Source organism: Triturus cristatus, chromosome 3_2, assembly GCF_964204655.1.
Source record: "Triturus cristatus chromosome 3_2, aTriCri1.1, whole genome shotgun sequence".
Lineage (NCBI taxonomy): Eukaryota > Metazoa > Chordata > Amphibia > Caudata > Salamandridae > Triturus > Triturus cristatus.
In genome coordinates, this window is record NC_140584.1 from 537,866,253 (window position 1) to 537,879,166 (window position 12,914).

The 12,914-nt window shown below is 43.3% G+C and overlaps 1 protein-coding gene across 1 annotated transcript in view; it reads right to left on the reverse strand.

Annotated features, from left to right (window-relative positions):
- Positions 1–2,758: 2,758 nt before the first annotated feature.
- The window catches only part of PRRG4 (proline rich and Gla domain 4), a 294,949-nt gene continuing 284,793 nt past the window's right edge, over positions 2,759–12,914 (reverse strand). Inside the window, exons 5-6 of the mRNA XM_085648249.1 lie at positions 10,492–10,624; positions 2,759–6,144 (exon numbers count right to left, since the gene is read on the reverse strand). Coding sequence (XP_085504375.1) covers positions 5,898–6,144; positions 10,492–10,624 — 380 coding nt within the window. The 3' untranslated portion in view covers positions 2,759–5,897. The remainder of the gene's footprint in view (positions 6,145–10,491; positions 10,625–12,914) is intronic.

Below are 12,914 nucleotides of genomic sequence, written 5' to 3' on the forward strand. Positions count from 1 at the left end.
GCAAGGCTATCACTTTTACACTGAGGGCAGCAAAACAACTCCTGCTGGCCAGGTGGGGGACGGACAGGATCCCATCGCATCAGGATTGGTTGCACAAAGTATGGGATATCCTGGGAATGGAGAAGCTCACAGCAGTGGCAACGCAGCAATTGCCACTGTTTGATGAGATGTGGCATAGCGTACCTGACGGATGAATTTTGCAAACTGACATGCCCTCAATACCTGTGAGTCTTACGCCTAACGGCAACGGAGCCCACTGCGCACCACCCGGCAGTACCCACATCCTAGTATTAATTGAGCCGGAAGGGAGAGAGATCCCCCCTTCCTACCACCCGACCTCCACCCACTACTCAGGTTTCCTTTTCTTGTTCCTCCTTCCTTTCCTTATTACAACCTTGATTAATAGGCAATAGTGTTGCTCTTATGCTCTTAGTTTTTCTTGCTTTACTCTTTCATGTTTACCCACTGAATATGCATCCGAAAGATGCCTACTGGATGTAGGCAGTTGAAGTTGTAATGTTGCTACCTTATAAAAATCAATAAAAACTATTTAAACCGCCAAACAGGCATAAGATCTAGTTGTAGGATTTTTCTCCAAATATCATAGATCCCTCAGCAAGAATACATATCTTTAAAACTCTTTTCTGTGTTCCTCTAATGCTGATTTAAATGGGATTTGGAAGAATCTAAATAAGGGTCTGGTAAAAAGTTGAAATCTACATAAGACGATTTCACCAGTTAGGTTACACAGTTCCCAATAAGAGATAAAGTTGAATATTAGACCCCCACTTTCTACAGGGAGAATAATGCCCAGTGGTGTTTTTCAGTTTTGCAGGATGCCTTTTGGGTGTTGCTTCAGCAGCTGCTGTCTTTCAGCATGTGATGACTAACGTGCTGCAAGTGCTAAGTGTGGTACTTGTTCTCCATAACAACATTTTGGTTTATGGAAGACAGGAGATGACTCTTCAAGCACTTTATTGTTGGGGATTTGAGGTTGACATGAGACAAGTGAAAGTTTGGTGTGCAAAAAGTGGATTGTCATGTTTCCAGGAAAGGTATTACTCCGCGTCCCGACTTGTTGAGGGCTATTGAAGAAATTCCTACATCTAGAGATCGCAAACTGCTTTAATCATTTTTGAGTATGTGTGAATTGTATGCAAAATGTATCTGCAACATTGCTACTAAAGCTGAGCCCAATTTCGCCTTGTTGAAGAAGACTGCTAAATGTTTATGCGGGATGCTCAAGAGTTCGCTTTTATAGATATTAAGCGTGAACTGCTTCATGCCCCTTTACTCAACCCTTATGTACCTGGTAAATCTTTGTGTATTGCTGTTAATGTCCGTGCTGTGGGTATGTGTGCCATTCTTCCCAAGGGTAAAGGTGTGAATGAGTGCATCATTGCCTCTGCTTCACTTAGCATCAAGCCCTGTGAGGTGTTGATGATGCATCACGCAGCGAGGGGGATGGAGTCAGAGTTGTGTTATCTCCTTAGCACATGGATTGCGACTGCCACACTGTTCTGCTGGCCTTACCCCTGATGCACATCTTTTTGTCCTAATGCATCTTCTTAACATCTCTAATACTACCTACACCCATCACCACTGCATTCACCATATTAACCACCTCCCAGAAATCTTTTTTGCATTGATGCTCACTTTTTTCAGCTTTTCTTCTGAAACACACATAAAACGAAGTCCTCCATTGTGAATCGTCTCTTTCTCATCTCCCACAGTGCCATGGCTAGTGGTGTGTAAAGTTTAGATTCCACAGGCAAAGCTGTGCAAAGTTCATCATTTTGAGAAATTGGGAAGTGTGTCAATTTTGCACAGCATCACAGTGGGAGAAATCCCCTTATAAAATGATGTTTGTAGCAGAGTTTCCCTACAAATTCCTCTATAAAATGCTGCTTTTTGCATTTTTAACTTTTGCAAAATCTACATTTTGCTTTCTTTTTCTAATTTTTTTTTTAGGTCTTTCTTGTGGTTTAAAAAAAAATCATGGAAATAGTGAACTTCTCAATCTGTGCACACCCATAGCATTGGCATCCATTTTACCGTGGGTCCTATACCACTCTGATAGTGTCATTCGGCTACAACGTAGAGGGCCTTCTATGTGTTCACTGCTATTTTTATTCTTATAAGATTGGACATATTTTTGTTTGAGATTTCCCCTGCTGACCCTTTATATTCAGCTCTACAACTTATGAAGTTTGAGCCCCTGTCCAGGTCCTGTCTCTAATTCATAATTTTTTCTCCGGTTTTTCACGTTCATACATGTTAATGTTGACGGCTATTCCTGTTTATGTACAATAATTTCAAACTATCGAAAGTAGTGGGCCAGTTATTGGAATTTACGTGCATAAATTGTAATACTTAGGTTTTTCCGCATTTATGCATGTTATGAGTTCTTTATGGATGGTTTGTGAATTTCAAATTTTGAATACCATACCAAATGCATAAAATCTACATCCAAACTTTTCTTTGCCATTTGGCTCACAGGCTACAAGTGTTAGGGTGCTGATATTGAGTTTTGCGTATGGGTTACTCCATCACAAACGCTTTGTATAACTCGTCCGCGGTATTACAAGTGCATAGTATCCTACGGCTCTTGTAATAAGGAGGACAAGCTACTAAACAGTCCAACAAACTGTAAATCAGGATGACAGTTTGCTTCATTTAAGAGTGTCAGAAGGGCTTCAGAGGATCAGGAAGGTCTCTCGTCCTATTTACTAACACCACCAAAAAACACAAAGAAATATACATTTCACAGTTGCAATATTTATTTGTGTGATTACAAAGCAGATCTTTCGACAGAAGTATTTCCATAAAATATCAATATGAAATCGAAAAATTCTACTTTATTAAGTGACCAGTAATCAGTGCTACTTAGCTTTGGTCCAAACATCTATGTGTGAATTTAAGTAACATAAATTAGCTCAGGAAAAATTGCATAGGAAGGTGCTATCATCTTCTGGAAAAAAATTAACATTATCATATTCGAATGCACAGAATCAGGCTTTTGTTTCTTCAGTGTAACCTAGATGTAACTGCTGGTCGAGGTAACTTTAATTTTCAAGTGTAGTGACAGTAAATTGACTCAGCCATTTCAGGTACAAGATATTCAGCCTTTTAAGTGTAGAAGCATAAGTACTTAGGCTTGATTCCCAAAGGTAAATTTACACTTTTGTGATTTTTTTTCTTTTGGGCATTCACAAACGCCGAGTTTAATTTAACTAATAGTAATTTTACAACCAGGGAGACTGAACACATAAGAATGTAGGCCTGTCCTATATTTTTATGTGCGGAGTTCTCCGCCCCGACTGAGGAGTCTCTGCAGTTGTAAATTTACTATTAGTAAAATTAAACTTACAGTTTGTGAATACCGAATAAGGTTAAGTTGTAAATGTGTAAGTTTAAGTTTGTTAATCAGGCCCTGATAGCTGAAGTAATATGGTCTGAGAAGCCAGACATAGCTGATAACCACCACCTGACTTGACACAGGACAAGTCGAGAGCTTTGAAATTGCAAGTTATTAGTAACGTTGTCCTGAGACATACCAAACATTAAAAACAGTAACAGTACGTTTCGCAATAGTAACACCTGTTACTTTTCTTGCTTAGAAATGGAGGCATTTGATATGATGTAATATTATTATCAGTAAACAGTGGACAATAGACATATTCATATTTATCTAATCTATAAAAAAAAAACCATATTTTCTTTACCAGTTCCTCAGACATTCAATACTGTAGCGTACTCTCTTGTGCGTTTTTGTTTGAAAATTGCTTAGGTGAGTATGTATAGACCAACTTGTGTGCTCCTTATATTAACTTTGAATTACAAAATGCAATGCAGAATATAGGTTGCGTTTGCAAGACGTTTGGAAATATTAACTCACTCACATGGCTTCTGACAACATATTGGGGCTGATTTAGACTTTGGGGGAAGGATGGTACTCCGTCAAAATGCAGAGAACATTGCCCCCGCCATCTTGAGTGACCTCCACCCACCAAATCTACAGCTATCCAGAGTCTTACAAACAACTATTAGCATTGAATGGAATCGCTGTGATGGTGGTTCCTATCAATGTTGTAAAAGTTTGACTAACTGCTCCGTCGAACATGATGCCCACCTGTCAAACCTTTACACAGTTTTTCATTTTTCAAAAGCAAAGGTCCAAAGCAGGAGTAAGATTCTGAAACATGAAAAACTAAGGACTCCCAAATCATGGGAGCTTTCTTCTATGGTGAGGGGGTCATTATTTTTTTTAACTGTCTTGTCTGAACCTGGCTGTGACAGATAGCAAAAGAAAAGCCAGTGATTGAACACTCTACATTGGGCGGATGACCAACCGTGGAGGAGTATGTCAGGGCTATAGTCGGAGTAGGCTCTGTCATCGACATAATTTCAGTCCTCTCACCTCTAAATTGGGTGGGTGAACCATGAACTTGGCAGAGGATACGCCAAAGTGGTGTAGCAAGGGAGGGTGGTGGCCTCCCCCTCCCCGCTCCTACCTCGGCCATCGAAGAAATCACCAGCACCCCAGCTCCTATGGGCAGCATAATGTCTAGCTACGCCAATGAGACTCCATCACTTTTTCTATGGGGTACCCTCTCCGTCAATGACAACATAAGCTCCATTGTGCCAGAACCACACAGATTGGGCTGTGACATATTCTTGTAGTACTCCTGAATTCAAGGAGTAAGCCAAGTTCTTCTAAAAATGCGAATGAGTATACTACTACAAAAGTAAGTCATGCCTACTGATACACCAATCATTGTGTCTATTCTGTTTAATGGTTCCCTCCACGAGCTGATCGCTCTGGTCCAGAATTCTCTCCTCCTGTTTATCTGGAATCAGACAGTCTTGGATGTTTTACGTCTGCGCTAAGACCTCCTTCCAGAAATAGCATAAATAAGGACACGCAAATTATATATACAATTCATCTCCCCTTTAATCACACACACACTGACATTGTCCATTATACTTGGGTGCAAAGTTTTATGTTTTCTTGATGTCATGTAGCACTTCTTGGTGTTAAAAAGGAGAATTTAACTTGCAAGCATTCAGCAGTATTAGGTGCATGCAAACAGTTTTGGGAAATATCACGGTAGACTCTTTGGAAAAGAAAAACACACTGGGAGGGGCCCTATTAGAATTACAGGTGGCAGATAAAGTTCAATGGCTCATCCTGTCCTATCCTGGTGTTGTCTTTACACTATCCCAATGTAACTCTCACTCCTTCGCTGTTAGTGTACTGAGATTGTGGAGTAATGAAGATGCCCAACAAAATAATTGGAATGGCCTGAAAACAAAAGGACTGTGAAGAGCCAAGAGCTTGCATCAATGATGTGCTATATACTATATTTCTATAAGAACATCTTCTGCTCCACTGTAAAGTGCATTTTTAGTTTATTACCGTGACATAAAACAGAAAATCATACCTCATCCATGTATGCTTCACTATAAAACTACTTAAAATATAAAAATTCTCAAATTTGACCTTTTTAAGATTTTGTAAAAGAGGGCACATGGGTGACTGTCTCTCTACCCCCAAATGTTGCTGGAGATCTGCTCTTTCAATGACCTTTTTAATAAATATTTCTTTGTATAAAAAGAAGTGGAGTAGAGCATCTCAACTGCAACCCACTTGCAAGAGATAACCCCGATAATCCACTTGCAGCATTTCTCACAATGTATTGACCATCCATCCTGATGCATGCCAATCTCTTAAGATATCAGTACAAGGGACCAGTGTGAAGAGAAACAGACATTCCAACCTGTGTAACTCTTCTTTAGTTCTGGGGGGTTATGGTGGTGTACCAAGGCATCCAACTGAGCTTTAGTCGGCAAGATGTCCTTTACACTGTTTGTTTCCATGGCTATCTCTTAATATGTCAGTGTGACTGTCCAGCTGGAAGAGACATGGACTTTCTGAAGAGCTGTATCTCCTCTATAGTTTCTGGGTAGGAAGGTGGTGGTGTTTCAAGGGGTCCATTTAATGCAACAGCTTCTTCATAAGATGGCGGTTCCAAGTTCAAAGTAGTTGGAGGTGGATGAGGTGGATGTTGTGGAGTGAACATATGGTCCAGTCTTCTGGAAATACTGGATCGAATATGCGATCGTTCGTGGTTTACTGTGGAGCTAAAAATGAAATAAAAGTTATTGTACACATTGATTTTATTCTAAAAACAGTACATGGACATATTTTCTAGCTCTTTTATACTAAAGAGAAATGTGTGATCCAACAAAATTGGCTAGCATATTTTATAAAACACCTAATACTGTGGTGCACAAGTCTGTACTGCACAGTCTTGAAATGTTGCTCTTAATAGGGAAAATTCTGATGAAGGATCAATGAGCTTGCAACATCTGCGGGGACAAATATCTGAAATCCAAGCAAGTCATAATCAGCAGCATAACATTTAAGGGTAAAACAACTGCACATTAAGTCTTCTTTTTTCGGTGTCCTGCATTACCAAATAGCAAGACATTAATACTGAATAAAAAATACAATTTTATGATGTGTGGATTCTAGAAAAAAATCATTTAGATCCTACTTTGGAATAATTCGATGCTGCATTATGGTGGCCTAGGTCGAAGTGCAAAACGTTTAGGTGGTTGACCTCCCTCATTCAGAGTAGATCAGTCACCTGTTTTCTGATTGCAGAACCTCAGCTGTCTCTGCCATTGGAATCCTCTTCCAAGTGGCCCAGCCACCAAATGGTCCCCAGGATCAATGTAATATCAAAATAATGGAAGGCAACCATGGTGAGGGTGGAACTTAGGATGCAGACTTTTCTTGATCGGTCACAGGCAGGAAAAATTGTCACCCAAAGAGCAAAAACACCCTGCATGACAAGACAAATGTGTTTGTTTAATTTTCAAAACAACCCACCCCAACCCCCATTTTGGGGGTTTCTCTCTGAAATACTTAACCAATGCACCCAGCTGCCAAGACACTATTGCGGTGGGCATCAAATCTTTTTGATAAAAGTGTTCCTGTCATCTACAGGAGCAGTTTCACCCAATCGACAGAAGGCATGCCGGCAACTGGTGGCGGTGTACCTTTTCCACCAGGTGCGCTGCACGCCAAACATTGTCAGCTCCCCAGCAACACTTCTTTGTTCATGCTACGGAGGTGTTGAAAAATGTCTCTCTTCGTCTTCAAGGTAAGCTCTCCTGCTGGGCAGCTGCTGGGGCGGCAGGGCTCACTGTGGACCAGAAGGGTTTCAGAGTGTTGCTTGGTGCACGCCGGCCGGGGAGGAAGATTCTCCCGCCTCCGGAAATGACATCTCCAGGAGCTGGTTTGCCTCCATGAGGGAGTGGAGAGATCGCCGCTTGTGCTCCAAGGTGAATAGTAGAGCGAAGGGGTGGCCCCACTAGTATTTAATATCCCAGGCACGTAGGATGTCTGTGATCAGTTTGACCTCTCGTCTGAGCAACAAGGTTGTAGGGGAGAGATCCTGGAATAATTGGATAGTGTGCCCACTGAAGAACAGGTCTGTTTTGTTCCTGCCAGGGCATAAATTTGCTTCCTTTTCAAAGAATGGGCACGTGTCAAGATGTCTGTTGGTGCACCTGGACGATTCAGAGCAGAGGCAACAGAGTGGTTCTATCCAAGAAGGGGGCTCCTCCTCTTCCCCCAGGTTTGCCTGAAGGAGTGCCGCTGTAAACCCCAAGATGTCTGCACTTTCCTGTCCCTTTGGCACCCCCAAATATGGATATTATTTCAGAGACTGAGATCCTTCAGGTCCTCTTGATTGCCCTGGAGGTCGATGTGTTGTTCTTCTAAGGCCACAACACACAACCAGAGCATCTCCTGATCCTCTGATCGGGTGTCCACCATGTGCTCTAGATCATCCACTCACTCCCCAATTTTGGATACTTCCTTCATGATGTTCTTGATGCACGCTTTAACATTCGCCCTAAGCAAGCCAATCTCAGACCTGATTCCTTGGAGAAAGTGGCTCATGTAGTCCTGCATTTTGGGAGCCACAGCAGGTTTTTCTTCAGGCATTTCCTGGGAGGGGGAGCCTCATCCATCTCTACGGGTGCTGCCTTGCTCCAGAAGGAAGTCACTGACGTCTCCCAGGTGGCTTTGTTGGTGCATGGCCTGTCAGCGAGGGGGCATCAGCCACCGAGCGGGGGAGGCCGTTTCAAGAGATCCCTAGTGGCGGGCTGTCACCCAAAGTCAATGGCAACCAGGCAGCTGGTCACAGAATCACCAGGGCGAGGGCACTCTACTCCCAGGCCAGGCCAGAAGGAGGGGGCATGGCCCCCAGAGCAGGGCATTGACAAGCATTGATGTGTTCACGTAGCTTATGGGTGCAGCAGATATGTTCCCTGGAGTGCGGTGCTACACTCCGGCACATAGCGAAAACTGCGCTGAGTATGTCAGGGAGGTGTCGAGGTCCCCCCAAGCATAAAGGGCAAGTAGCCACCCAAATGACACTCACAGTAGGCACAGGGTTCGCCTTTACAGTTTATAGGGATGTGCAGGGGGTGGTGTGGGGCATTGCACAAGAGCTTCCGCAATCCTCTGAGGTGGATTAGGCACCCAAGGGGCATTCACAATAGGATCAGGGTCCGCCCTACAGTTCACAAAGCTTATGTGGGGGGGTGCCTTGGGGTATTGCACAAGGGCGTCCTTAATTCTCTGCAGTGAGGCATCCAATCATGACTGCTTCCATATGAACAGCACCACTGCACCTCTGGCGGGCTCACAGACCTGCAGCCCCACTCATTCCAGCTACCAGCACCAGTTCCCCACTACCTCAGTCAGGCCCGCTGGGGACTCAGCTGGAGGATATGCCTGAGTTCCTCTATCCCTAGAAGGGCCACAACACAATCCAGGAGCAGTGCAGCAGCAGTTCACTGGCCACAGGGGCAGCCAGGAAAGCAGGAGGTGGTAGCAATACAGGGCACTGCAGCTGCGCTGCTCACCTAGAATATTTTCATGGGCGCTCACACCCCACTTTCCCCAATGGCAGGCCCTGGGATTGGCAGTGGAGCAGTTTCACTTGGCTAGGAGCTGGCAACAGTGCTCACCTCTTCCCCGTGGCATTGCCTTCTCATCAGCCTGCTTCACTCTGCAGGCTCCCCAATGCAGGGCAACTCATCGGCCGCTCCCCAGCCTCCACAGTGTGCCTGTCCCAGCTTGACAGGGGGGTCCAGGAGAGCGTTGGGCCGGCAGCTCATCTCGTTTGTTGTCTGGGTGGCATTACACAGAGCCACTAACCCCCCACTGCAGGTTTTCACTGGTTCTGGACCTCTGGACTTCGGCTGGACTCCACCATAGACTGGCCGGCAGCGCCGCAGCCCACACCATTGCAAACAAAATGGTGGCTGTGGGTGAGCTTGGCCGCAACTCGGCTGGGACCAGCTCTCTGCCGGTTGCTATACGGGGGGATTCGTGTAAATGCCTCCTCCATCCTGTGCAGTGGTCGGGCCGGTCCCATTGCTGCAGATGGTGCACAGAACATTACGTGAGCCTGGATAGGTCAAGACTCAAGTACTACTCCATGACAAGTCAGGCCACGCCCCCAGTGACATAATTAGCAGATGGGGGCACGTGGCCACCAACCCCAGGCCGCCTTCAGCCACATTGACCCCAACCCCAGGGCCCAGTGACAATTCCATTGGGGGGCACACGGCCCTCCTCTCCGGGCTGACTTGGGCCTTGGGGACCCCATCCCCCAGGGCCTGGTGACATTCTTAGGGGAAAGGGGGCATGTGGCCCTCCTTCTCAGGTTGACTTTGGCCCTGGCACCCCCCCCGGTACCTTGTACAATAAAAGGTGGGTACCCACCATAGTCTCATGGGGGCCGCGAGGAGCCCAAAGGACCCCATGCCCCCTGCTGGCTGCTCGCATTCAGTGGGAGCTGGCATTGCTCAAGCCCGAAGGGAGCAGTTACTAATGCTGCTCCTTGCGGGTTAGAGCAATATTTTGATCTGTTTCCCTGCCTGCAGCACTGCGGGCAGGGAAACAGATCGAAAGTCCACTCTAAGTGAGCAGGAGCAATTTTTGAAGCCTTGCAACAACCTTAGGAGGACTCATGGAATAGCATTTGTATTTGTGTCTTGAACTTCTTATAATGTAGCATAAAAAGGAATCAACTTTTTAAAACACTTTGTGAATCCTTTCATATTTTATTTAACACATGATCTTAGCGAATAATCCCTAGATTTTTCACATATAAGCTAATGCTTCCTGGCTTAAGGTAGCAAATCTTTTTTGATTATTACACTTTTGAATTTTGACTCTCAAATACAATCATCACTGCCAGGCTGAGCCAATTATGGTTGAATTTGTTTTGACAAGTTTAATGAGGAATGCATCTTTATCCCTGTGTTTATATCTAATGGAAGCTTTATCTATGTAAAAAAAAGATTTACCATGGAAACTTACTTAAAAAAATTATATCATGTATTTGTTAGAGAGTAATTAAACAATAAATTATGCAGTAAAATCCTTGATTAACAACTTACCCAGGTCTTTGTCTTCTTGTCTTGCATTTATATTTGTAGATGTAATACCCAATAAACCAGAAGATAATCAATATTGCTCCAGTAGCAACAAGACCAGTCAGAAGGCCCGTAACATCAATCTTCTGAAATGATTCTAATAGATATTCAATATAAAAATATAAGTAATTTATAAACTTGAAAAAAGCAATGAAACACATTTTTGTCAGTTTCCTTAAAAAAACAATTATTGTTCTCTAGATGATATGCATTAACCAATATTGTATTGTTTAAAAAGCAGCCACATTTCCTTTAAGGAAATAAGGCTGCTTTAAAAAAGTTTACCATTTTAAAATGTAATCACAGGGATGGTGATCTGCTGACCCTTGCAGGCAACCATCCCTGTGATTTTAGCCAATTGCAATGGGTTGCAAATTTCAGTCAGTTTAATGAATATTAATTAGGGAGGTATTTTTGCAACACCTCTGTGATTCCCTGCTTTGTGAACCGAACTATGAATACACAGGTTAATTCACAAGATGAGATTAGCAAAATGTCGGGGAGCGATTTGGGACACGGAGTCTGAATAACTTGGTAAAATTTGTATTCCTGATATGTATATATTAGTCATCACATTATTTTTTTATTACCTAGCAGACATTGTGGTTATTCAGGAAAGAATAGGTAATCACACTGACCTTGTACTAAGGATAAAGAGGCCACAATTTGTAGGGCTGCCTTAAAGCAAAGGAAGCAGTTTGTCAGATTCCTGGGCACAGATATGGTTAGCTATACAGGCCAAATTCCGCACCACCCTAAATAAAGCAAACTGATTATCAAACTTAAGCTCCCACTTCAAAATTATTAATGAAACTGTCATATGTCCCGTGCAGGCCATTGTCGTTTTCCCTATGTTAGCATGAGCACATTGCAGACTGCCCTCGGTTTTGTGCACGTTACTATACAAACTCATTTTGCTTTGTGCTTTCACACAACATGCTGTTGTTATTTGCTGGGCTTTAGTCTAAACATGTAGACAAGGTCGAACAACAATGCCCCTTGTTATTCTGTTCTGGTCAGGACCCAGCACCCAGACAGAACACGCAAATGCAGCTGTTGCTTGGGAGCTTGTACTTTTGTTATATTGGTATGCACAGATAGCTGACACACACTTTGAGAGGGGACTTTCCAGGGAAAAGATTGTGACAGCACTAGGTGATGTAGAACTTTCATATGTGTATGTTAAGGTACGGGTCTGCTGCTAATACCCAGAGATGTTCTGATATATAATCATTTTGCTTCTGTAGAAGGGGAAGGAGATTAGGCTACCCTGTCGTATATAATGACATCTCTGTTTATGATTTACGGACTACTTGCTATGCTGACCGCACTTGTATGAGGCATTTTCCTATTTGTTGTGGCACGTATACTGCATACTAGAGTATGACAGTTAAAATAAACATTTTAAACTTTCCTCATGTCTCTGTCAGAACTTATTGTGGACTAGTACGAGTGAGAGAGTGAAACGTTGCATCTTGCAACTGCAATTCTGGGAGGGTCGGGAGTGTTGTGTTCTGGGGTGTCTAATCACTTGTTTCTCTGTGAGTGAGTAGGATGGCAAGGGAGACACTATAGCTAGTTGGTCCCGTGCTCATGGGTACTCAGGTGGTAGGATGACTCAGCACCCTGCCTACTAATGTTTTATGATCCTAAGCATAGTTCTGTGACTCCGCAGAATTCCTGCAACAAAACATTTTCATTTTTAATCCATACAAAGCTTCACACTCGCTCACTCTATTTTGGATTTGAATGATTGAGCGATTAAACAGGGAATGTTGATTATTGTAAATAGATTCTCATTTTAATTGCTGACGTAACAAATTCATTTGCACACGTCCCAGCACAGGGCTGAAAGTAATCGCTGTCATTATTTTAATTAATTCTGAGGCACACATAGAAGCAAGCTTCAATAATATTTTGCATGGCACAAGGTTGTGGCTCCACACTGGCAAATCCAATTAGCCGTAGGCTGCTAAGAATAACAAATCAAACAATGTTTTAATCTCCGATTTTTAAATGATATATGCGTTGATTGTGATTGTGTTCAGGCTGATGAAAATGAAAACACTTTATAAGGGCACAGTTTTCTGAAATAGGACATGTTTTCTGATTTGAGACAGCCGGAGTTGTTTCAACAGTGGCTTTTTTTAGATGTCGGCTAGACATCGCTTGAGTTGTCTCTTCGAGACATGTTGTATATACTTTATGGGCTTCAGCCTGCCCGTAGGTTTCCCATTTGCTAGCTCCATTGTTGCTTTCCCACGCCTTCTCCCCATTTGTCCATGGCATGCATTTGTCATGTCCCTTACTGTGTTTAGCCCTCTCCGAGAGCAGGGGCCAAGTACTATATCAATCCACTGATCACCGTTTTAGCATTTGTTTTATGA